This window comes from Urocampus carinirostris, chromosome 15, assembly GCF_059441175.1.
Source record: "Urocampus carinirostris isolate Australia breed hairy pipefish chromosome 15, RoL_Ucar_1.0, whole genome shotgun sequence".
Taxonomy (NCBI): domain Eukaryota; kingdom Metazoa; phylum Chordata; class Actinopteri; order Syngnathiformes; family Syngnathidae; genus Urocampus; species Urocampus carinirostris.
The window spans coordinates 9217459-9244241 of record NC_142363.1 but is presented as its reverse complement, the minus strand read 5'-3'; the positions used below and the strand labels follow the sequence as shown (position 1 = coordinate 9244241).

Below are 26783 nucleotides of genomic sequence, written 5' to 3'. Positions count from 1 at the left end.
GAGCGAGTGAAGATTTGAATGTTGAGTTGCATTTTTATTGAGTCGCATTTTTAAAAAAAACTACAATCCTAGCTGTTGTGCTTACGGATGCACGAGATGTAATGTAATTTTTTTGAAATTCTCGGTAGAAAAGGCCTTTTCAAACGGGATGTAGGCTGCAAAACCATCAAAAGAACTGACTGGACAGAGGATATCATTTGGATGTCAGCGTGTGCGGTGCAACTTTCATATCTGATAATCTATCGTGGCTATGTGGTTTTGATTTACCAGAATGCTGAATGCCTTAGTAAGTGTAAGTAGTGTTGAAATATTGAAATATATTCAGTCATGGTTATATACTTTCTTCATTTATTATCTTTTATCTTTTTCATTTATTTAGCCGTAATTTTGTAACTTCAGTTGCGCTTTCATTTTATGTTAGAAGATCACAGTTAGTAAATGTAGCAATGGTAATAAATGAGACACCAACAAAATGGATGCATTTATGCAACACCGTGAAATAAATAATTGTGTAGAGAAAAATATCCCATACTGAATAACTTCTAATAGTTAAGTCACATATGAATGACTGAATGAAACTTTTATTTCGAACATGACAAAACAAAAACAAAACAACAAATAGAAAAAACTAAATACACAAACAATGTTATCGTACATGTTCGAAAGGGAGTAGGAAGAAGCATATGCTTATTAAATCCATCCGCTTTGGCTTCATTAATAATTGTCCCACAGTTAGCTCTTTTGTGAATTTACAAACATCTAACACCTCTCGACACATTGGCTCTGTGGATACAGTCTCTTCATTATTATCATCACCATCATCACCACCTCCATCACTGTTTTTATCCTACCAGATGAATTTAGTTTTACCCCTCTATTAACTCTATAGTGTTAGTAGTCGCCTAATATCATTCAGTCACCAGTAATGACAATAATAACAATTAGTGACAGTTATAATAATTCCAATTATTACTATTATATTATAACAATGATAATAACAATGTTGATTCGCTTTCCTTCAGACGCCATTCTCTTCCTCTCTGTACTATGCCTGTCATGACCGGTACGAGCAGTGGACCCAAATGCGTAACGTTTCACACAATGCTTTATTGAGGGATCGGGGAAGTCAGGGCGATGAGAAAAAGACCATAATCGGGTGCTCGCTGGGCAAGAGCAGCAGGTAGCCCTTGCGAATGAAGTGTGGACGGAGATCGGAAGCAAGTCGGGCAGCCGGGACGGGAGACGGAGCATGGTCGGAGATCGGAAGCAAGTCGGGTAGCCGGGACGTGAGACGGAGCATGGTTGGAGATCTGAACAAGTTGGGTAGCCGGGACGGGAGACGGAGCATGGTTGGAGATCTGAACAAGTCGGGTAGCCGGGACAGGAGAACAGAGTGTGGTCGGAGATCGGAACAAGTCAGGTAACCGAAGATGATCGGGAAGCCAGGGACATGGGATTGATACAGGAAACAGGGGATGGGATTGGGCAGGACAGGTCAGGAAAAGAACGGGAGCCAGCGTCAAAAATGCTTGCCTTGCATGTCCGGAGGTTTGCTGACGGACTGACAAGAAGTGAACGAGAATGACGTGCTTGAATATGAGGAGGACTAATTAAGGAACTAGTGGCAGCTGGGGCAGAAAGGGTGAGCAGAGGTGAGGGCAATTGACAAATTATGTAGATTTAGAAATGAAATTGTGAGAGACAGAACTGGAGTCGTCGTGGAACTGGGCAAGCGTGTTGATAAGAGAGTACTCGGTTGGTTTGGACACATGGAGAGGATGGATGAGGAGCGAATGTTGAAGAGGATTTACAGAGCAGAAGTCAATGGGAGGAGACCAAGAGGAAGGCCACGATTGACGTGGATGGATGGTGTTATGAAAACACTGCAGGAAAGAGATCTAAATAAAATGGAAGCTAGAGCTCTTGTTGGAGATAGAAAGGAGTGGAGAGGTGTTGTGAAAGGATAGTGGGATTGTGGACGCGTTCTTAAAGATGGGCTGGGCACCCGTATGATGCGGCAGGGGTAAACCAGTGAAAGCTGTCGGGCCCTGCTGTTGAACAAAAGAGTGTGTTGTGTCACCCTGACACGACTGACATGGCCTTTCTGGTGTCCCGTTTCATCTGGAGGGACGAAATTGACCAACTTAGGTGCCGAGGTGCCTAACTTGTTTGGGTGTTTGGGCAATTGGGTTGGCCATTGTTCAAATATTTGTGTGTGTGTTTTTTGCTATTTTTTTCCCCTTTTATTTTCTTTGTTATTGTATGTGTTTGTCTTGCTGTCGGTCACCCCTCTTGAGGGGTATGACAACGGTAGATAGATAGAAAGATAGGATTTGAACAGGTGAATACATTGAATACATAATTGCATTCAATGCCTATTCAGTTAACAAATTATTATTTTTTTTGCAAATTTCATTCTTATTCAATGAGACAGGAAATTCATTTAACCTTTTTGTGACTTAATGTAATATTTAATAATGCCAAAGAAAAGCCTGTTCTTTTCGTTGCATGAAGAAACCAGGTGCAATATAGATACGGTACAATCATTTTTCTGCAAGTGATACGTCCTAACACATGTTAGTTGATTAAACGATATGAAATGAGATTGATAATGCTGTGTTTGTATGTGTAATTAAACATAATCTCACCTGAAAGCGCGTTCTCTCGGAGGCAAAGGTCTGGTAGTGCAGCATGGCCTCAAGTACTTTCTTATGGCCTCCGGGCACAAGACATACTGCACCCAGAATCTCTAGGGCGGAAATCTGTAGCCAAGATAGCGGAAATTGGCATGACACAATGGAAATGATTACTTAAGAGATAAAAAAAAAGAACATCTTTTTTATTCACTAAACGTAGAGGATTGAGGAATTTGCCTTGGTAAAGCGTTTTGAAAAACAAATAGTCTGTATGCAATAACGATGACAACAAAAAATAAAACAGAGAGCGCACCTCAAACAGATCAGCGGGTGGCTTTGGGCTGTTTAAAGAAAGTCTTTGTCTGTTTGTCTGCCACTAGTGGACTAGTGGATAAGATCTGGTATCTTTAATCATCGCGGAGATCTGTCTCCATTCGAGGACACCCGATGCGAGCTAAATTGATTTCTTACACTAAAATTAGAAGCCCTTCAGTTTTGTTTGACTTTTGTGTAATGACAATAAAACTATTCAATCAACTACAATTATTTTTTGTGTATTATTATTTGTTGATCAACAATTGTTATTTTGTGACAGTTGTATACTCTCAGTCAATAATGATGTCATCTCTAGGTAAGTTTAAGTTTAGGGGGCTTTCATAAATGTGTGACGCTGCTTTGCGGGTTTTCACTTTTTCTCCCGGTAATCCGAAAACCGAGGAATCTCTATATTCTTAGTGATTAGAAATGTGCAAATACGGCACTTCCATTTATTGTCTAACCTTAACCTTTACTGTAATTTAAGTCCATGTGCTTTATAGTCTAATGCACCTTATATGTAATATGTAGGGGGGGCGCCTTTATAGTGCGGAAAATCCAGCGCATGACCCATCATATAATCGGGGATTTTTTTTAAATACTTGTAGATTTAAACAAATTATTTTACTTAACAAGAGGCTCACCTAGAGGGTACTGACAGGATTTTTCGCCATCTTGCTGCTGGCACCATTTTTGCACTTTTAATACCAGTGTTTTTATGGGAATTGGGTTTTAGCGCTATTTATTCTGGGTTTTCTGTGCGTCTTTGCTTTTTCTGTGAATCAATGACTGGATGCTCCAAGCAAAGATTCATTGCTCTTTGACGAGGACAATAAATATTTTGAATCTGAAACCAAACCGTAAAACAAAAACATTGCGAAAGGCCTGGCGAAAAACAACAAAAGAAAATCAATGTGGTTTGGCCACTTTGAGTCTCTGTTGTTTCTATTCTTCTTTGTGCTTTTAAGCCCTTATTTTTAATTGTACTACCCAATACAACCACATCAGATTGAGCTATGCTCTAAATCCAAAGTGGACCTGGAGTAAAACATGATATAGGATTCGATAATTGTCCATTTGCGTACCTTGGTTTTAATGTTTTCTGTTACAAGACTTTGTGCAATGATGTTGATGCTCTCAGCGTGTCCTAGGACATGAGCTCTGCCCAGTGAGTTGTTCATCAAAGCTTTAATGCATCCAATCAATGATGTGTGGATGGTAGACTCTGTTGTCTCGTAGTCCATTGACTTCAGGAAATTTAGGATACATGATAAGCCATCCAAGTCGATAAACCTTGTGACAAACCTGTGGAAGATTGAATAAAGAAGTCAATCTGTATAATATGAATCAGGTAGCAACAAACATGCAAAAAAGTACCCCTGCGTACTTTGGGGATTTTCATCTTTCATTGTATTCTGCTTTCTGATTGGCTAAAGACAGAAGCATGCTTTCCATCTCCAACAAATTTGGATTTCCCAACCCACTAAACTTGGAGCCACAAGCGGATTTTTGGCGCTCCCTATCGGCTCCCTAGCGCAGTTTCAAAAATGTTTGATAATGGAAAAATATGTGGTTTCTATAAGACAGAATTAGGAGGTACATGTAGTTTTTCATAACGTTCACATGATAGCGGCAAAGTATCGTGTAAAGTAAAGTGGAGTGTCCGTATTCCAAATAGTTTTGCAATAAAATGGCAAGATTATTTTCAAAATTCTAATTTGACTAATTTGTTAAAAACAAAGTTATAAAGTATTGTACTTTTATTTCTTAAATAAATACTTCATCTTGTAAATTGGGTTTGTTCTTGAGTAGTAAGTAAATAAATAAAAGTTTCTACTTAGCAGGTTTTGACTGGAAAGCAACCCCCTGCGAAAAAAGAGGGTTTATTGTATTATTTTCAAGTAAAGGTTTGATATCGATAATATCAACAAAGTATTATGAATAATAAAGTGGATTATGTCCTTTAATCTGAAGACAACACTTTTTAGCCTTTTACCTATTTTTTTCTTTTTTTTGTTATTTTATTTTTTATTTCCTAAGCTGTTTACATTTCTAGTTACCTTTTGTTCCGATTTTCAGTTTGTCTTTTATTCTTTTGGGGGGTTTTTTGTGTTTTTTTCTTTTTTTGCTTTATGAGAACGAAAGAGAAATAGTAATACAAAGAAGGAAAAGAGAGGGAAAAAAGAAAGAAAGAAAGAAAGAAAGAAAGATAGAAAGAGAAAAGTGAGATAAGTAGGGAGTCGGGTTAATTTGACTCAGTCAACCACAGGCAAACAACAACATTTTACTAGGAAATCACAATGACCCACGTCAGGGACCCCCTGCAATACGATATGAGAGTATTGGCGGTGGACACAAATAACAAGGTACCTCATAGGTTGTGTCCTCAGAGCTGTCTTGAGGCCTTCGACGACCCTTTGTCTTCCCTGATCCTCGCCATTCTCCACGGCCAATAGGCTATTTCGCTGACATGACAACAAACAAATAGGAAAACTAAGCACCTTAATCTACTGTCCTGTGGCCAAATCAAAAAGTGGATTTGAAATGGGCTCCTGCTACCTCCGTTTTACTTACCGCGCCAAATGACCGAAGCTGCTCGATGTAAAACTCTGGCCAGCTGGTAGCTCCTTTATTTTCCTCTACTTCCTGAAATGTAAATATCATTTGGCCTTAATTTTTGAGATGTTTTTAAAAACCTCATTCCACATCTTTAAACGAACTCTAATAGGTCATTTTTTTTATTTTAAAAAAAAATCCCTTCTAATTTAAGATTGTAATTTATATTCAATAACCGTCTGAGTGTAACAAGCATTTACTGTAAATGTACAGCAGCCGACTTTAATTTTCCTGAAATAACTTGAACATCCCAGGGGCAAATGTGAGAGTTGATGCTGGGCTCCTATATGTAGTCGTTAGCATGACTCGTTAAGATCTACTCATTAGCCTTTTCCCATTAGCATGTAGTTGTTAGTACATGCTTGTTTGCAAATATATATATATATATATATATATATATATATATATATATATATATATATATATATATATATATATATATATATATATAATGTAGTTTTTAGCACATGCTTGTTTGCATTCAGACATTAGCATGGCTTGTTAGCATCTGCTCGTTCTTTTATCTCTCTTTCTGTGAGAGTACCATTACCAGTAGCATTAAAAGTAGAAATTCAACACCGATCAAAAAAACGAGACCCTAAACCTGAGTTTCAAACCCTGACTCTCGCCCCAACCTTATTTTGAAACCCTAAAATCAGTTTAAAACCTTAACTTGCAGCCCAAACCCTAGCTCTCCATCTAAACGAACCCTGTTTCAATTTGTAACCCTGGCTTTAAACCTGGTTTGGAATCTTAAGAAAAAAAGAAGTAAAAGCTAGGAAAATGATAAAAAGAAGTAACAAATAAAAGAAAAAATGGAAACTAGAGAAGTACAAGGAAAATAAAGTAAAAAGATAGGGGGAAAAATTGGGAAAAATGAAAAAAAATGAAACTTTTTCTTTAAATTTTTCATTTTTTAAGAGTAGAACAAAGAAAATAAATAAAAAAAAAACACGTATTTTGGAGTCTCTTTGAACGCTCATTGTACTCACGATTAAATACAGTTCTGTATTATGCAACCGACTAAATAAATCAACAAAAATGTTAGTATTACACGACATTAGATGATTTTTAAAAAATGAAAATCTGATATGGTGGCACGGTGGCGCAATGGTTAGCTCGTGCACGGCGCAGTTCTGAGGTCCTAAGATCAAACCTTCCTGGGTGGAGTTTGCATCTCTCAGTGCTTGCGTGGGTTTACTCAGGGCACTTCGGTTTCCTCCAAAATTCCCAAAACATGCATGTCAGGGTAATTGGCTGGTCCAAATTGTCCCTTGGTGTGAATGACCGAGTCAGTTGTCTGTCTCTCTATGCCATGTGACTGTCTGGCAACCAATTCAGGGTGTCCCCTTCCCACTGCCCGAAAGATAGCCGGAATGGACTCCAGCACCCCCGCGACCCTACTGAGGATAAGCGGTGCAGCTAATGGATGGATGGAAATCTTATGTAATAATGTGGGCCGTGCAACCATTCCAATATGACGATTCATTTAAATTTGAAGAACTAATTAGTGTTGCTGGAAAGCCAGCAGAATTTGATGTCTGGTTTTGGACATGTTTGATAATGATTCAGTTGCCACACTTGGAATTGATGTTGCCTACCATTGTGCCGAGCTACGCTCACAGACTTTGTGTCAACACTCAGTCCCGTGGCAGCTTAGAGGAAACCTGTGATGCATGAAATCCCTACATTGAGAACACGACAAGCTGCGCACCGAGACCACACAACACCAACTGGTGATGTTGTCCTTGGTGAAGAGAACAGCTCTTAGAGACGCTTCTTTGAAATCAACGACAGGAGCCTGCTCCCTACCAACCAGTACCCGGATCCCTTTGATATGATGATGCTTTGTTTACAAACGCAACGGCTCAAAATGGTGTCTCTTTGAAGTGAATGATATCATTCACCTCCCCACCAATCAGAAGCTGGCTTCCTTCCAGATAGTAATGTGTGGCTCACAAACACAATGAACTCTTGAAAAAAAAAAATGTTCATCCTTTTTTTCTTTCCCTCACTTTTCCTTTTTTTCCCTTTTGGGACTTCATCTAGTGCATAATTTACCATTATTATTGGTAACATGCCAACGAGATGGACGCCCAAAAAACCTGTTTCTTCTTTTTTCCTTTCTTTTTTCCTTCTTTTACATTTTTCTTCTTTTGTTTCTTATCTATCTTTTTGTTTCTTTTTTTTATAGATGAGTGATTAGCTCGTCAGTGGCATACTTCTGAGGTCATGGGGTCAAATCCAGCCTTCCTGTACAGTTTGCATGATCTTCCCGTGTTTGCGTGGATTTCCCCTGGACATTTCAGTTTCCTCGCACATTCCATAAACATGCATGTGAGGTTAATTGTCTGATCCAAATTGTCCCTAGGTTTGAATGAGCAAGCAAATTTTCTGTCCCTGTGTGCCCTGCGACTGGTTGGCAACCAGTCCAGGGTGTCTGTTTCCCACTGTCCGAAGACGGCTGGGATGGGCTCCAGCACCCCCGCGACCCCACTGAGGATAAGCGGTGCAGAAAATGGATGGATGGATGGTTTTATATGGTTTAAAGAAACAAAACAAATCTGAAGAGCTGTTTTGTAGCTCTTTCTAGTGAGCTGGGCCACAATAGCCGATTCTCAAAAAAGAGGCTGAATTCTCATCATCAGCAAAAAGTCATGTGTTTTTCCTCATCATGGACAGTCTTTTGTTTTGTTTTTCTTGTATAGTGCAGTAATTCACTGATTAACTACAGTCTTTTGCAAATATTTCCTCGAGGAATGAAGTAATGGTATAAAAATTATGTGAGTGTGACTTCGACGTTGGTGGGGACCAAATCATAACCAAACATAAGTCTCACGTGAAACAGGGGAAAGCAAAGCCAATCCCGTTGGTCCTATGCGTCAATGCTTTAGCATGAAAGGCTATTTAACCCTTTTTGCGCTGCTGGGTGATGGAGACGTTGATTGATCGTTGTTTTTTTTAAGTGATCACATTAGTTTGGTGGAGACACGTCAACTCCGTCCAGACCAAATTCACACCCTTGACTATAACTCAGCAGTTGCTTCAATATTAAAGATACGTTTTAACATATGTTGATAACTGTCACCTGTACAGGCTTCTACCTTTTTCTCTTTTGGCTGAGAGTAAGTGTCCCGGCTCCTAGGTTTTGTAGCGTATTATGAACTGACTGATAACGGATAATGGATAATGAATAACGAATATAGATCAATAACCTTTAAAAACCCCAAAACCCCCCTGCCATAATGAAGTAAGAAATAGTAATACTAAAAATAAAAAGTCCAAATTTACTTAAACCCTTTGACCAAGTATCATACAGGTCATTTGGAAATTGTTTTCTTATTTTGGCCATGAAAGGCAACATCCACCATCAGGATCGGCTCAAGCCTTCATGGGGCCCTAAGCAGAATTGGATTTGGGGCCCCCTATTACTTGTTCATTTGCATACCTACGAGAACTCATTCCATGTTCTACTCCAGGGGTGGGCAACTATTTGGAGCCGGGGGCCGCATGTGACATGTTATACTTCTTTTTAAATAGATTAGTTTCATCAAATTGGTTTTGAAACGACCACAATTAGAGCAAAATCGTATATTGGGTCCCGTTTTAAGCACCTTGTTTGTTATTTAGTTCTAAGTATTACTGTAGTTTTGTTTCAGGTCTTATTCTAAGTATTCCTGAAGTCTGATTTTATTGAAGATCTTTAGTTTTTTTGTTGTGTTACTGTAGTTTTATTTTTGTACCATTCTTAAAGTATTTCTGAAGTCATTTGTATGTAGTATTTATTTCCATAGTTTTCAGTATTTCTGTAGTACTTATGCTGTATTTCGAAAGTAGATTTTTTTTTATGTATATCTGTCTACCATACATATGTCTTAAGACAATGTAATAACAGTTTGCCATGAAAAACAACAAAAAACGAGTTTGGATAGTTCAGGATTATAAAGAAGCAGGTACTGGAACTGAACATGAACTCATTGTAAGAGAACATAAATTGGGGATTTGAACTGTATATAAATATATTCCAAGGATGGTTTTGAGTCTTGCTCTTTCAGGGGCCTGTATGGAAGATGATGAAGCAATTCCTTAAATAGAGACACACATCATACATGACAAACGAGTACCCCTATTTATTGCCCCTATGACAATCCAAACTAGTAAAGTAATTTTTAAAGGACTTGTTTATTATGCCCTGTCAGTATCATTTCTAGCCTGTGATTGCTCTGTTGGCACACGTGGATGCCTGTGAAATACCATTGTGGGAAGTTGCTGCCACCTTGTGGGTAATTTAGAGAACTACTTAGATTGTATTTTTTTTATATTTATTGCCGCAAAGCCCGTGTTCTCTTCTTCCCAGAACCGTTGCCATTTTCTCTATAGCCCATCGGTCACGGAGTTACGGTAATTTAAATAGCGCTTTTGAAATGGGGCCCTAAGCACCCCCATGTATAATAAGAGGGTTAATAGCTTCTCACCATCTTCTTACTCCAGTAAAGTTTCCATTTCTTTTCAGCTGGCAACGCAAACATGCCAGATCTGTGCTCTTCGGAGAGATCCAGTTCATCCTAAAATAAATGAAAATGTTGTAAAACGAGATCAGTTGGGGTTGAATCAATTTGAAGGCATACCAAGTACCGTATTTTCCGCACAGGGTTATAGGGCGCACCCCCAAAAAATAGTTTTTGGTCCAATATTTTCCATACATAAGGCTCACCGGATTATAAGGCGCTACAATGGGAACGTCGACAACACAGTCAGATAGTTCAGTCAAACTTATTACCCCCTTAACATTCCGAAAGCTTGCAAAGAAGCAAATATGTGTCGTAGACACGTGCGCATGCGGTGTCCGTACGATGTCACTCAAATGCATCGTTCCAAATATCACTCGGAAGGTTAAAGTCTTGGGATTCAAGAAATGCCAACCATTCCTTAGTTTCTATTTTCTTTTTCGCTCGCAACATTACTGTGCATATGACAATAAACACTTGGAATTGAGTTTAATTTAAAAATAGACTCATCACAGAAACATCGAGGTCAGTCTGAAAGAAGATACTGGGAAAATATATAGCCGGAGTAGGTCACTGAAGTCGTTGCGTTCAATAATAATGTGCAACCATGGTCCTCTTATATCCGTGAGTGTAGTAAATCCAGGAGAGTAAAATATTTACAAATACAAGACCAAAAAATGTTGTGCAACCGAACATGTGATTCACGTTCATCTTTTTCGGCCAATTGCAGGCTTTGTTTCGCCCCTTTAGCCTATGCGAGCCTGTAAATGATAAAAAGGACCAGCCCCCTTTACCTCCGAATAACTTTAGCCAATAGTGACTGATTCAAATGCCGCAGTGCAACCAAACTGTGATTCACATTCATCTTTTTGGCCAATTGCAGGCTCTGTTTCGCCCCTCTAGCCTATGCAAGCCTGTAAATGATAAAAAGGATCCGCCTTCTTTACCTCCGAATAACTTTAGCCAATAGTGATCGATTCAAATAATGATTGACACATTGGCTGGGAAATGAAAGGCCGGCATATGTATCCCAGCATACACCGCGGACTGCATCGCCTACGAGGAAAAATCTAGTCGGCGGCTGCTTGCCTTTGTTGCGAGACCTTGCGACTTAATATTGATCCATATATAAGGCGCACTGTATTATAAGGCGCATGGGCAGCTTTTGAAAAAAATATAGGCTTTTAGGTGCGCCTTATAGTGCGTAAAATACGGTAGTTGTGTACTCATACTTACCACAAGCTCAGTGAACATCAAATCCAGCTCTTCATGTGGAGGCATTGGTAAAGTGGGCTCTAGCGCTGCAGTTTTGACATTATCTTGGAAGTGGGTGATTTCCGGTTGGTCGTTATTCTTGAAACAGCACGAAAATAAGGTAGCCAAAAAGTTCCGCTCTTGCGGAGGTTCTTGATAGTTCATCGTTGCTCCTATCAACGTGTTTACCTAAAAATAAAGAAGTTCAATCGTCAAATAAAAATACATTTTCATAGACCATTTTACTGGATTTATCGGGTAACACATGGGTTGGGAACCAATGGCTCTTTTCATGTGTACATGTGGCTCGGAGATGAATAGGTCCTGGAATGTTTCTTATTATGTTGCTTCATACTAAGCTTATTGTCATACCTGCAAAGCCAAGACAATGGTGATGGTATGTGTCATGATGACTGGTTTGGATCACCTGTGCCCGCTCGTTTGGCGCCAGCCGCTGCGGGCTACCTGGTTCCCTGTCCTTTTTAAGCCCAGTCATTTCACTCACCTGTTGTCAGTCCGTCAGCAAACCTCTGTTTCTACAAGGCAAGCATTTTGACTCTGACTCCCGTCGATCCCGCTTTTTGCACCCTTTTTTCCACCCGTCCGTTCCTGATCTCCCCATTTGTCTCTGGCTGCGACCTGTTTTTGACCCTGACAACGTTTGCTCTCTTGTACCGGCTATCAACCTGTTTTTTCCGTCCTTGACACCGCCATCTCCCGCTCCGATAGATCCACTTCCGTATTCGGATCACGATCCGATAGTGTGAGCGACTAGCTTCCCGCATCCAGCAAGCACCGGATCGCGGGCGTTGCCCTTCCTTGTTCTATCAATAAACTTGTGGTTAACGCTACACATTTGGGTCCTGATTCCATTCTGGTCGTGACAGTGTATGGTTTTTGGTATATATATATATATATATATATATATATATATATATATATATATATATATATATATATATATATATATATATATATATATATATATATATATATATATATATATATATATATATATATATAGGAGTTTTAAGGGGCAGGATGGTGTGTGTGTAAGTGGCTAATGAAACCAATTGGGGCCTGGAAACATCTCCAACAGGTTTGACACCAGTTGTAACAGCCATAAAAACATTTGTGTATTTTACGGTGGCCAAGTTTTAGACATTGTCAGAGAGTTGTAAATGTTTGACTTCTCTTACTAGAAGTCAATCCATTATTGCGCACACTTGCGCTTAATACACAGGTGTAAAAATTGATCCCTGGTTGCATGTGCACATGTCTGCGTTCACCTCTTTTCTCAATACAGATCATCACATTGTGTAAAATTCCGTTGGGATGTTCATTGTCTAACCAATGTGTCAATCCATGTTGAATTGGTCACTATTCGCTGAAGATCTTTGTAACTGAATTGGTCATGACCTTTTTACTAATACAGGATTCACTGGACTTTCATGAATATAACCAGACCAGATTTTGGGGGAATTGTATCATGAGTCAAGGTTCCCAGCGCTTTTGGGTAAGCTATTCCGTTTTTATAGTTTTTCAGGTATCCTGTTTCAGACAGATAGTGATGTTACTGTGATGAGTAAATGGTCATCATATCTTGAACCCCAAGTGTTTGCACTTTCCAAAGATATGTGACTGGTGACATTGTAAAGACACAACTTTCTTTACCAAAAGTCTGACGGCCAATGCCTTTTCACACGTCATCTGTCACTGGTAGTCCAGTGGTAAGAGTTTGTTGCTATCTCCTTGGCACCCCAGGTCCAGAGCTCATTACAAACCAGAGTTTGAGTTTTTATTTTATTTTTTAAAAACAATTTGCATCAAAATACTGTTATTGCTATTGTTCAAGGTGCCGGACCAAATGTGGAGCAGGCCGACTACGGCCAGTGGGCTGTGATTCGGGGACCATTGCTTTACTGTAAGTGTTTTTATATACAAATTGATTACAAATTTCCTAAAAAGATTGAATAATTTGAATGGACTGGAAATACAACTTCACGTCGCTCTTTCTGGAAAATTAGAAAGGTGAGGTTTTTGAGTTTTTACTTGCTCTCATGTAGGTTTTAGATCAGGGGATGGTGTAATAATAGTAATAAAAATAATAAGCATACACAAACTAGGTAAAATGTTCTTGACAGTCTTTTATCACATTTTTCTCTCTTTAGTACGTGTTTACTAGGAGGGCCATGCCTAATCTCGTTGCATTCTATGTTTTACTATGTTGACATCAATGACAATACAGACGAACCAATTAAAAAAATGAAATTTGAATTTCAACTTCCTTCATGTTGGTTTCAGATCAGGGGATGGTGTAATAATATTCTGAAATAGTAGTCTGTGCAATAACCTGTGCAGCCCTTTGAGACTCTTTGTGATTAAGGGCTATACAAATAAAAATGACTTGACTTGACTTACCTTTGTGGAATTAGACTTGCATCAATGTTATGCACTGCAATACCATATTTATCCTAAGCATTCCCAGGGTTTTACTGGTGTTGGGTGATGTCAGCGGATGGTATACAAGTGTCATCCAAGTACCTCAAGAAAAGCAAAACTTCCCAATTCCGAAGCGTTTGCTGACATATTTCTTGTGAAGTGGAGCAGCAGAGGAGATCCAATCACAAGGAAAATAGAAAAACCCCAATAAAATTAGTTCCTGGGTAAAAAATGAAGTCTACAAGTGCCAAAAACTTCCAAAGAATAGTTATAGTATGCAATCTATTTCCATAAATCCATGTCTCTTCTTTCTCGATTACTGTATTCTCTTGAAACTGGCCACGCTACATTTTAACTCCCTAACATATACCGAAACTAACAAATCAAGGCATGTAATAGTGATGTGCCATTTGGGAACGAAACGGCTCTATGAGCTGGCACTTTATAGTGAGCCAGCTCCCTTTGAGACTCTCTCTCTCTCAGACTCTCTTTCTCTCTCTCTCTTCTCTCTCTCTGTTTCTATCCCTCTATCTGTTTGTCTCTCTCGCTTTCTCTATATTTCTCTCTCACTCTCTTTCTCTATGTCTCTCTCTTCTCCCTCTCTCTCTGTTTCTCTCTCTATGGTTATCTCTATCTCTCTCTCTCTCTCCCTTTCTCTGTACTTTTGATCTCTCTCTCTCCCTCTCCCACTTTCTCTGTCGTTAATTTCTCAATTTTTCCCTCTCTCGTGCGCTCTTTCTCTCTCTCTCTCTCTCTCTCTCTCTGTCTCTCTCTCACTCTCTCTCTCTCTCTCTCTCAACTTCTCTCTCTCTATCACTAACAGAAGAAGCCAAATTTGTCCTCAATGATGAAGTACTTTATAAATGCCAATCTTCAGTGGCGACCGCTAAACCTTTTATAATAATAAAAATGCTTTCAGGATTATTTTCTTAAAAGAATACTTAAACCCAGTACATATTTTTAATTTACATTTTGTGGTGTTGAGTGTTTCTCAGGGCTTCTGTGTTGCTTGACATTAAAGTCCTGCTTGGTACACAAAGGTTTAAAGTATGAATGAGTTTAAAGTTAGGATATTGTAATACAGTAGTGAAATGAAATGTAATAAACTGATGAATCAATCATTCTGTGCTTAATATTACATCACTTTCCGTAATATATGGATTAAAGCAACAAAACGAAAAATTCTGAAGAGCCGTTCGCGAGTCAAAAGAGCTTTATTAAGTACATATTTTTGATCACTCTTAACAGAGCTTAGCTAAAAAAGCCGGTTCTCTAAAGAGAGTTGGAATTCCCTTCACTAGCACATTGTAGACAGTGCAGGAAATTATGCAGAGAGCAAAAAACACACGCTACTGCATTCCTGCCTAAGGCAGACACACCCGACCTCACCCAATAGGTTTTGAGCACACGCGTGCCTGTGATTAAATTTATGTAGACCGCAGCTTTGATAATACATGCCTCAAACTAAATTTATTTAGTGGATTATTTTTCTCTACATGGCCACTAACCATGTTACTAGTACCGTAAATTTCGGACAACAGAGCGCACTTGATTATTAGCCGCGTGCTTAACTGTAGGAGCGAAACTTAATTTTGTATTTGTACAAGCCACACCGGATTTTAGGACGCAGGCTTATAAAGCCATAAAAATGAAATAGTGTCTCGTACTTAAATTTTGAAGGCAGGGCACACCGGCTCGTAGCTCGAAATATACAGTATATTCATTAAGAGGAGGATGTTTGTGTGCTTCTGTGTATAAACTTAAACTTTCAAATAGTATTTATTTCTTTGGTGAATTATTTCTCTACATGACCTTTACTGATGCTACTATTTAGTCACTTATAAAGAATTTAAAGCAGGGGTCTCAAATTCACAAGGAGTTTTAGCCCCCTGCCTTATCAAGAAAGTTAAAGGGACATTGTCACGACCGGAACGGAATCAGGAACCAAATGCGTAGCGTTAACCACAAGTTTATTGAATAGAACCGTTGCTCGCTGGATAAGGGAAGCAAGTCGCTCTCGCAATTGGATCGTGATCCGAAAACGGATGTGGATCTTCCGTAGCAGGAGGTAGCGGTGTCAGGGACGGAAAACAGGTCGATAGCCAGGACAGGAAAACAAAAACGTGGTCGGGATAAAAAAACGGGTCGTAAGCCGGGACGGAAGAGCAGACGTGGTCGGGATCAAAACAGATTGTAGCCGCAGACAAACGGGGAGATCAGGAACGGACAGGTGGAAAAATGGGTGCAAAACCAGGACAAGGCTAAATTGAACTTGCTTCTTATGTAAGTCACGCATTTCTTCTTTGCTTATTTTCTTTTCCTTTCCTTCTATGCTCTCCCGTGTCCCCTTGCCTTGAGTGAGAGGCTCTCACTGAGAGCCGGGCTGTGTAGGTCAAGCCCCGTCCCTTTTAAAGGAGCTGTGCAGGTAGAAAAGTGTTTGTTTGTTTGTGTGTGTGTGTGCGTGCACGTGTGATCCACCATGGACCCCGAAGGTAAGAAGAGAAAAATAACTACACAGAACTGTATTTGTGATTTTATTCACTTTATCCTTTCAAAACGGCATCACGGCGGTTAGCACATGTGCGGCACAGTTATGAGGTCATGGGTTCAAATCCAACTACCAACCTTCCTGTTCGGAGTTTGCATGTTCTCCCCGTGTTTGCGTGGGTTTCCTCCCACACTCCAAAAACATGCATGTCAGGTTAATTGGCCGGTCGGAATTGTCCCTAGGTCTGAATGAGTGAACAAATTGTCTGTCCCTGTGTGCCCTGCGACTGGCTGGCAACCAGTTCAGGGTGTCCCCTGCCCACTGCCCGAAGATAGCTGGGATGGGCTCCAGCACCCCCGCGACCCTACTGAGGATAACCGGTGCAGATAATGGATAGATGGATCTTTTCTTAAAAGATTGCCATTTTATTTCTATAAATGCATGCTGTGTTTTATTGCACTCTTTATTGGCCAGATAAGGGGCACATTATGCACATTTTTTTCCTCAAAATAAAAATGACATGAACAATTAGATCTCTTTATTGCATTTCTTTATTTGATAGAAAGGATGAAACATTCCGTAATTTCTTAATATCATAGCAAAGTTGAAGGCGATAAACCACAACAGAGTCGCGTCATTCTCCACAGAATGTGCTGCATCCCACTTATTCATTTCGATAGTTAGTGAATATACATACAGCATGTGTTGAGTTTATTATAAGGCTTATAAAAGGTTTTTCTGACAAATGTGTTTTTTTTCTGTCAAATATGGCTCTTTTGGCATTTTGGGTTGCCAACCCAGGGGCTAGGATTTCGTTCTGCCTATAGAGCCATTTGAAAACGTACTGGGGCATTAAATGTGCTATTGTGCTTAATTTATTTGTTTAATGTATACTATTTTGAGGTACTTACCTTGATTATTTTTATATATTTTATAATTAAATGCAATTTATTTTGGATGGGATGGATTTTGATGATATGATGATCCAATTAAATGGTTGTTTGGGGAACTAAGATGTTGCTGCCGTTACTCATTTCTTGAGTAATGTTTTCACCAAGTACTTCAATTATTACTCTAGTAATGGGAGGACTACTTTTTACTTTTACATAATTTATATTATTCTGAAGGAAGAATACATTTACTTGAGTAAAGTTTGGAGTTACACTGACCACCTCTGCCAGAAATGGGACAGGCCAAACCTCAAGCATTAGCTTGAATAGCAATAGAAAATAAATTATTGAGAAAAGAAATGGGAATGGATTTTGTGCACAAATTAAGGGATTTTTGCTGAATGAAATGTGGCTATACTCCTAAATAATTGTATGAGGTTATTATCGATTCTTTTTTTAATATTTGTCGCAGCTCACGCTGCGGTAGATGTTTTACAGCAACACAATATTTACAATCTGGCACTATTCCGCATAGTATGGATGAATTGGCTTTGTCATCTAGAAATATACGGCTTATATTTTATGCGACGCAGTCCTAATATGCATTTTCTTTTGGCACAGTAGTAAATATGTGCTTGTCTTTGTAATCGCCATCATGGTCCGAAAACAGATGACCTGCACTGAAGTTTAGAATTTACAGAATTTGATTCAAAATGGGGTAGCACAGCAACGCAGTGGTTAGCGCACGTGAGGCACAGTTCTGAGGTCATGAGATCGAGTTGTGTGGAGTTTCCATGTTCTCCCCGTGCTTGCGTGGGTTTCCTCCCACATTCCAAAAATATGCACGTTAGGTTAATTGGCCGGTCCAAATTGTACCCTGGTGTGAATGAGCGAGTGAGTTGTCTGTCTCTGTGTGCCCTGCGACTGTCTGGCAAACAGTTCAGGATGTCCCCTGCTCACTGCCCAAAGATAGCTGGGACGGGCTCCAGCACCCCCGCGACCCTACTGAGGATAAGCGGTGCAGATAATGGATGGATGGATGATTCAAAATGTTTTTATTTTGTTATGCCGTTCAAATTCTAGGTGAATGGTCACTGTTACTGAGTGAAGTTTGATTAGAAAAGGCAATCGAAAACCCTACTTTTTAACTTTGATTCTTCTCAAGTGTGTTACCATGTTCACTTCATAGCAGGGAACTGAAAAAGTCAGTTTACTTTAAATGCAGCATAAGGACACAAAGAGAATTTCCCAAAGGAGAAAAACACATTTTCATTGTTGCTTTTAAGTTTGAATTTAGATACTGGTTAAAAATACTTGATGAGATAAATATTAAAAAAAACAAAAACAATCTAGATGATGAAATCAGCTTCTTAAATTTAAATGGAAATGTGTCTCCGCTCAACCACGACAAAACGCAACCTGAAAAAAATGTAATCAAGACAAAAAATAAGACATAACTTAAGAATACATCCATCACAGGCTAGTGTCAGCAGTCTTTGTCATTGGTGCATTAACAAAGCTGTTGAGAGTTCTATTCTCTGAATAGACATCCCTACAGAAAATCACTGCTGGGTTTTTACAAGCCCACATTGCACCATCTCCACCAGCACCTTTTCCCGGACTTGAGCTTGACAGTCTGCAGTTATTATTCACTCCGACCCGACTCACGTAGCGGTCTCGTATCCTCTCCACTTGATTGAGACAAATCTCCCGGTTGTGGTTGTGATTGGACAAGTATGCTGCTATATTTCTGGTCCGATATCCCTCCTCTCTGTTCCGTCCTAATAGCATTGATATATTAGGGTTTCTCAATGCATAGATGAGGGGATTGATGGCTCCATTTGTCCAAGCCAGCCAGATGGCTAGTGTGTCCATCACAGGGTTGAACGTGTAGTCCCCTAAAGCAGTGATCAAGCCCATCAAACAATATGGACCCCAGCAAAAAATGATAAAAACTATCATTATGAGAACCGTGGTAGCTGTGCGCATCTCGCTGTAGAAACGTAGCAAGTAAGCGTACGTGGTCACCGGCCTGACTCGTATTTCAGAGAGACGAACGGTCTTACAAATGTTGTAATGACAGAAACACATCAAAGCAAAGGGTAATAAAAAACAAATGACGATAAGGGAAATGCTATATGCCGTTCCTAGATGCGAGGTCCCGGAGTGGAAAACGTACATACAGTGGTAGAAACCTTGCTTATGGACTTGTGTTGACTTCTGCATCAAAACATACCACGGAAGGGAGAACACAATCGCGCTTAACCAGATGGCTACTAACAACTTTGTGGCTTTCTGTCGTCCAATTTTAGCGCGTGGTTGTCGGACGATGGCATAGTACCTATCGAAGGAAATTAAAGTCATTGTCAGGGTAGAGATTATACCAAAGCAGGTGTTGAAAAACCCGTTGGCCACGCAGAAACGTTCGCCAAACATCCAGACACCGTCCTTGTTGAAGAGCATGACAAAGGAGAAGGGCAGGCATAAGATGGCTGTGAGGAAGTCGGACAGCGACAGAGACATGATGAATGCATTGGTGACTGTCCGCAGCTGTCTGTGTTTGATGATAACTATTAGGACTGCAAAGTTACCAAGAGTGGAGAGAAGGAAGATTGAAAGAAGAACCAGGGCCTGAGCTGCCACCAAGATGCCCTTCAGGACTGTTCTCTCCTCCGCAGCACTCAGAACGAATGAAGTTGTTGACTCCTGGCCTCCTGGTACTTTTTCAGTGCTTGATACGGTGACCTCTGGGGTGGTGTTCAGGAGGATGGTTACTGAAGAGATAACTCTTTAAAAACAAAAAAGAAAGACATGTGTTTAAGCCATTGGAATGAAAGACATTTTGGATCGCTGAAGATTGGGTTGGACAGATTAACAAACAGAGGTGGGTAGTAACGGAGCTTATTCGCTGTTCAATAGAATCAGTCTTGGTGTGATTTCAAGGTCCCATTAAGCAGGACAGCTAGGGGCGGCAGTCGCACAGGAGGTAGAGCACTCGTCCTGGGATCAAGAGATCGCAGTTCGAATCCTGGCTCCTCCATGTTACATGTCGAAGTGTCCTTAGGTAAGACACTGAACCCCTAATGCCCCCAATAAGCAGGTTGGCAGCCTTGCATGGCTGCACAGCCGCTATTGGTGTGAGTGTGTGTGTGTGTGTGAATGGGTAAATGTGAAGCACATTGTAAAGCGCTTTGGGAAGTCTTCCATGACTTGAAAAGCGCTATATAAATGCAGATCATTTCATTTCATTTACATTTACTCCATTACATTTACTTGAGAAAGTTTTGGGAAATGTTGTACTTGTAGGAGTATTTTTAAATCCCTATACTTTTACTTTCACTTCAGTAAATTTGTGAAGCAAAAACGGTAACTTTACTCCGCTACATTAGGCAATATTGAAGTCGTTACTTCGTTACTTAATAAATTCCCTTCACGTAAGTAAGCGTCTGTCAGTCTCTGCTCTACCATGTTCAACCAATCAAACGTAGCAGCCTCGTCACGTGACCATATTCAACTTTAGTGGGGGAAACGTTATTTACGGATGAAACAGATGGAAATTGTTGCTTACCAATAATTCCAACTGTGGAAACACAGAAGAGAAGGAGCACCCTGCTCTCACATCAAAAGCATGTTCCCCTTAGAAAGGGTGCCAAACACAAGCTAAAATATGCAATGTCTCCTTTGTTTGAGTTCATAGGCTAGCTTGTTGTTCTGCTTGCAGAGCCTCTTAAGATAAGTATTTGGGCTTTTAATGTGGTACTTAGTGCTACATGTGCTCAATTTATTTATTTGATTTGTATTATTTTCATTTTATTGTTAATCAAAGCACTTGAATTTAACATTGATTATTTTAACCTGATTTTAAAATGAATGTATTTTTTGGCAATTGGATGATCTGATTGTTTTTTTGGGGGGGTTTGTTTTTTAAATCAATTAATACGACGTTGCTTCAGTTACTTAGTACATGAGCAATTTTGACTACTGGATTGGTCTCTCAGGAACTGTCCTCTTATCGTTCCGATCATACCTCTCAGATAAGACGCACTGTGTTAAATGTTTTGAAATGACATCTGACACCCTTTAGTGTTACTTGTGGTGTTCCGCAGGGCTCGACACTTGGCCCCCTTCTTTTCAGCATTTGCATATTATTTGCAAGTATAATGTAAGTTTCCATTGCTATGCAGATGACACTCAACTATATCTTCCGATGGAGGAATCTGCCACACTAAACTGTGGAAATTTGGAGGCCTGTCTCACTGAGATAAAAGAATGGATGTCACTCAGCTTCTTGCTCCTTAACTCTGAGAAGACCGAAATTTTAGTTATCGGTCCATCTAAATTCCGTGACTTGTTCTCAAAAACTTCTCTGAACATTGACAAATGTAATATCACCTAGAGTGACTTGGTCAAAAATTTAGGTGTCATATTTGACCCCGAACAGTCCCTTCAAACACATGTTAAGAATATGACTAGAACAGCTTTTTTCCATCTTCGCAACATTGCTAAAATTCACCCTATGCTGTCTCAGTTGGATGCGGGGATTGAAATAAATGCTTTTGTTACCTCCTGTCTCGATTTCTGTAATGCACTACTCTCCGGTCTCCCAAAGTCCAAAATCAAGAGCCTTCAGCTGGTACAAAATGTTGCAGCGAGGCTTTTAACTAAGGCAAGAAAGTTTGAACACATTACCCTGATTTTAGTTAACCTGCATTGGCTCCCTGTTAGCTTAAGATGTGATTTTAAGGTTCTGTTGGTACAAAATCATGCATGGACTTGCTCCCTCATATCTTTCAGATTTGATTTCCCCCTATGTTCCGGTCTGGAGCTTCCACTCTGAAAACGCTGGTCTACTAATGATCCCAAGAGCCAAGAAGGGATCCGCAGGTTCAAGATTGTTCTCCTTTCGGGACCGGGTGCTGTGGAATGCTCTTCCTCCTGAGATTCGATCTCCAACCTCAGGGGAACTGTTTAAATCTAGGCTTAGAACACACTTGTATTCTATAGCATATGAATAACCTATATTTTATGTTGACAATATCTGTGTATTTTTTGTTATTGCAGCATCCATTGCAGCCTGGTCATCCTCATGATGAGGTTTTTGAGTTTTTCCTTGCCCTCATGTAGGTTTTTGATCAGGGAATGGTGTAATAATAGTCTGTGGTTTGCAATAATCTGTGGTCTGTGGAGCCCTTTGAGACTATTTTTGATTAAGGGCTATATAAATTAACATGACTTGACTTACTTTTACTTGAGTAATATTATTCTGAAGTAACAGTACTTTTCCTTGAGTAAATTTTTTGGCTACTATACCCACCTCTGCATACAGTACATACAGTCGAGATAAGAGTTGAATTGTCTTTATTGTCATTGATATCAATGTTGTGTAACTAGGTTTTATTTAGTAATTAGAGCATGTTTTACACTCCACATTTATTGACATGCCTAAGTATGTTATACATTTTTCTGTTCACGTATTGTACCCGCTTTGCAGGGCTTCAAATGTCACAGCCATCAACATCTACATTACTCAGCACACGCTTCAGGGATTTGACCCGAGAAGCACAACACTACTCAAATACTTTAATTCAGTAGTTTTGTCTTAAAGATAATGTTAAAGATAAATGTTGAAATCATTTTTTGACTTCCTGTAACACAAATGCAATCTATATTTGTCACGATTACTCATTGCACTCACCTGTGCCCACTCGTTTGGCACCAGCTGCTGCTGGTTACCTGATCGGTCCCCCCTCCTATTTAAGCTCAGCGCTTTCACTCGCCCTTTGTCAGTTCGTCAGCGAACCTCTGTTTACACGAGGCAAGCATGTTTTTACTCTGACTCCCGTCTGTCCCGTTTTGTCACTTGTTTTCCACTCGTCCGTTCCTGATTTCCCCGTTTGTCTCTGGCTACGACCCGTTTTTTGACCCTGACCACGTTCTGATCTCCCGTCCCTTCTAACGTCCTGTTTTTTGACCCCGACCACGTTCTGATCTCCCGTCCCGGCTAACGACCTGTTTTTACCGTCCAACCACGCTACAATCTCTTGCTCCGGAAGAGGCACTTTCGCATTAAGTACACGCTCCGATCCCGTGAGCGACTTGCTTCCCTCTTCCAGCGAGCACCAGATCGCTGGCACTGATTTTCCTCTATATCTCAATAAACTTGTGAGAAACGTTACGCATCTGGGTCCTCCTTCTGTTCTGGTTGTGACAATATTAAAATATATTAAAAAATTGAATCTTAAAACCTTTGGATTTTCTGCACTACAAATGTTTTAAACATAAACTTACAGAGATTTTATGATAAGGCAATGGAATTGAAAACTTAACATTGGCGTAAATGTCATAAAATAAACGTTTATTTTTGTTCTGTGACTTTTTTGTTGTTTCGTCAAATTTGATGTGATGTTTTCACTTTTTAGAACAACCGTAAATTCTAAATACCAGACACTGCATCTTTAAAAAAAAATTCGGCTTATTCTTTTTTTGTGTGGCAGTGCCGAAAAAAATAAAGAGCTACTCTTTTTTTATAATGCATGGGCTCTAAATATTAAACACGTTGGTGAGATCTGAAAACATTAATGACGCCTTTTGGATAAATTAGTCAATATTCTTGCCAACATAATTTATAAAATACATAACCGGAGCAAAATGGGAGGTTTGACAGTACTTTACTGAATATATACAACGTACTTACAATATTTCAACTTTTTCAACAACCAAACAAGTCCTCAATTAAAATAATTAAGTAAGAATTGAACAGCAGCGTAATGCTAGGTTCAAACTCCAGAGCTTAAGAGGACACGTGACGTCACGCGTGATGCGCTCATCTTTGCGGAAGTACTCATGGATGTTATGCTGCATTCCGTAAATGTAGGAAGTCAAATTTCCACCACTCGGATGGTACAAGATCCGACCTTAACGTTCCAGGCGAATGTAAACAGCAAAGACGGCTGATCTCGAAAAGTTGTTCCTTATATTGCTCATCTGCCTTCTCGCCAGCGCTCAAATTGATGGGGAATAATGGCGGCTGAGGTCCTTAATTTATGTTTTATCACTCTCCGTACGTTGTCCATCGGCATCACTATTTTGTCGAGTGAAGTCAAATTGAAGCAATCGATAAAGTCAGGGTAAATATTTTTGCTACGACTTTGTGACTAGGACCTCCCACCTAGAGTGTAATTTCAGTGACATTTTTCTGGTCGCAGGTTGAAGATTTCCCACTTTCCACTTTTCTGGAATGCAGCATTAACAGCAGAGCATTCTTCCCAAAATATTGCTTAAATCTTACCTCGCTTTCCTCCCATTAAATGCTGTGTAATCTTAATGCTAATATTGTTTTTTACTGCTAGAGGGTACTATCGCTGTTGTTTGGTCAACATGTCATGAATCCAGTTGTATGCGATTGGATGTTGGCTGTTCCGTGAGTTCCCCAAAAAACTGTTCATCTACCATGAATATTTGAAATCCTGACACTCAGTGTTTTCGTCCGCCATGGATGTTGATACGTCCGCTCCCTCCCACCTAATTGAAGGCAAAATAGTGACGACTGCCGCCTATCAATAATGTGTATGTGACATGAATGTGCCTTGACCGTTCACACAGAAGTCGCTTTTCAAAAGGGCGGATATTCATTGTATTTAGGACCACATTTGAAGGTGGCCTGGGCCTGGTGTGAAAAAATTGGATATGTTCCGTTCTGACAGACTTAAGTTGATCGGATACAGGTCGCATCCGTGCAAAAACAATCAGATTTCACCTGCAGTGTGAACCTAGCCTAAGATATCCATCAAAAACGCTTAAGTTTTCTATCTGTAGCATCCGAGTCATTGTCTGGCCACTTGAGTGGCTTTTATTCTCTCAGGAATGATGACAAGCGATTGCAATTCGGTCTGTCACCGGGGTTACCACTAATGACAACATCACAAAAACCCAATCTGTGTTGCAATTTGGCACTATTCTCCACCATATGGTTGTCTAGAAATATACGGCTTGAATTTTACACAATGTAGCCCTCATTTTCACTTTTCTTTCGGCGTAGCCGTAAATATGTGATCATTTTCTTAATACCTTCTGTAGTCACCATCTTTATGACTTTTTGAGAGAAGAACAGAGAAAGCAGGAGAAAGAAAGAAAGAGGGATAAAGAGGAAATAGGAGAAAAAGAGAGAGAAAGAGAGTGTTTTGGGTAGCCGTCTTCTGTCGTTCACTTCAAAGTGCAGGCTTATACGTTCAACAATAAATTGACAACAAGGGCTCAAGATTTTAAGGAATTACCTTGAGGCATCGGTGTTCAGCTGGTTGGTGGCACTTAAAACGGACATGTCAGTGGTTCTCCTGCCAGTGCTTCCAAATGGGGCAGGGCTAATGGCCACCTCCATTGATGAGAAACAAAACAACAATAGGGCCCATCCCTTCACGCAGTCCCCATCATTGTCCCTCACAAAACAACGGACGATTGTCTCCGTTTATTGATAGTGTTTGAAATGCTAGGTCAAAAAGTCTACCTCCCATTGATGAAAGTATGAGAGTACAATCCAAGTGTTTCCCCGATGTTCAATTCTGTATCGATGTGTAACAGTAACACAAAGACTGCTTATTTCATCCAATTTGAACGATGGTAATATATATTTTTTGCATCCCCAGGAACTCACATGGCTCATTAAAACAATATTTGCTTTTGCTAATCATAGTTTATCTGTTCCATGGGTCCCATGTGAGGTTTTCATTGACCCACTGTAAGTAAACAGAATCAGTATTTTGTCAGTAAACAAAAGGCTTTCTGTTGATTGTAAAAATGCATTTTTTTGTAGAGCTAAGGGGGTAACTGTGACAAGCATTGCACATATTCATTGATTGCTGTTCTGTTTGCTCTACATTTATCACACTATAGTCACCCCACTAAAATGTTTTACTTTTAAATCAGAGAAAGTCAAAAGGCTAACAATTCGCATGCATTTGTCGTTTATGCGGAGGCCTGTATTTTTTATTGATACGCATCTTCATGACAGCAACAGCGCTCAAAGTACTAGAAAAAGACAAATGCAAGGACGTTGTCTTTTGAATTATAAATAGTGTGGGTTAATTTTCCTCTGCATCAAACAAGCAATCGAGATTTCCTGTCTGTCTTTCATTTGTGGCCGATTAATCGCTCCAGCTTGAGGAACGCGAAGCCTCTTCTGCTCCGGAAAATAAAGCTCCAGGTGCATCAAAATGGCTTACGCAAACACCGAGTGTCCATCCTGCTTGCATTCTAAAGCACATCCATTTACCCAAGCAAGTATAGAGTACAAAATGAAGCGTTTATCCAATGTTTTCTTAAAAATCCTGGCGCATTGTTGCGCGCTCCCCCTCTTAGATGAGTTATGAACGCCGCCCACACAGATCGAAGACCCTCGCCGTCACTTGGATAAGTCGTTCGTGAACCAAACGCTCACATAAGCAGACTCTTTACTTTTAACGTGTAGTGCCGGAACCACATCAATAAGGAGCCGGTTTCTCCCCCCCCCTCTCTCTCTCTCAAACTTTCTATCTATCCCTCTCGTTCCCCTATCTTTCATTTTCTCTCTCTATTTCTTCCCCTCTCTCCTTTGTGTCTGTTTCTCATTCATCCCCCTTTTTGGCTCTTTCTTTCTCTC

The 26783-nt window shown here is 39.9% G+C and overlaps 2 protein-coding genes across 3 annotated transcripts in view; both read right to left on the bottom strand.

Moving 5' to 3' along the window:
• LOC148351486 (disheveled-associated activator of morphogenesis 1-like) overlaps positions 1-14087 on the bottom strand; it is a 52000-nt gene extending 37913 nt beyond the window's left edge. Inside the window, exons 1-7 of the mRNA XM_088354321.1 lie at positions 13751-14087; positions 11312-11518; positions 10043-10132; positions 5526-5597; positions 5322-5416; positions 4037-4256; positions 2649-2762 (exon numbers count right to left, since the gene is read on the bottom strand). Of these exons, the coding sequence (XP_088210447.1) occupies positions 2649-2762; positions 4037-4256; positions 5322-5416; positions 5526-5597; positions 10043-10132; positions 11312-11494 (774 nt within the window). The 5' untranslated portion in view covers positions 11495-11518; positions 13751-14087. The remainder of the gene's footprint in view (positions 1-2648; positions 2763-4036; positions 4257-5321; positions 5417-5525; positions 5598-10042; positions 10133-11311; positions 11519-13750) is intronic.
• Positions 14088-16292: 2205 nt separating this feature from the next.
• gpr135 (G protein-coupled receptor 135) lies at positions 16293-26514 on the bottom strand. Of its 2 annotated transcripts, XM_088355045.1 has the most exons (3): positions 25423-26514; positions 19741-19937; positions 16293-19641 (listed from the first exon to the last, which is right to left on the bottom strand). In XM_088355045.1, exons 1-3 carry the CDS (start codon positions 25524-25526, stop codon positions 18623-18625), a joined length of 1320 nt encoding a protein of 439 aa, XP_088211171.1. In that variant the 5' UTR covers positions 25527-26514; the 3' UTR covers positions 16293-18622. The 2 variants fall into 2 exon arrangements, with proteins under 2 accessions (XP_088211171.1, XP_088211170.1); XM_088355044.1 differs by having other exon boundaries at positions 16293-19937.
• Positions 26515-26783: the final 269 nt, after the last annotated feature.

What these genes read in the sequence shown, in the direction of transcription:
- gpr135 (XM_088355044.1), bottom strand. Translation starts at nt 25,526, where the DNA reads ATGGAGGTGGCCATTAGCCCTGCCCCATTTGGAAGCACTGGCAGGAGA. An exon ending in CTGAACACCGATGCCTCAAG is followed by an intron (nt 19,938 to 25,422) that starts GTAATTCCTTAA and finishes TTGTTTTTAAAG; the next exon opens with AGTTATCTCTTCAGTAACCA.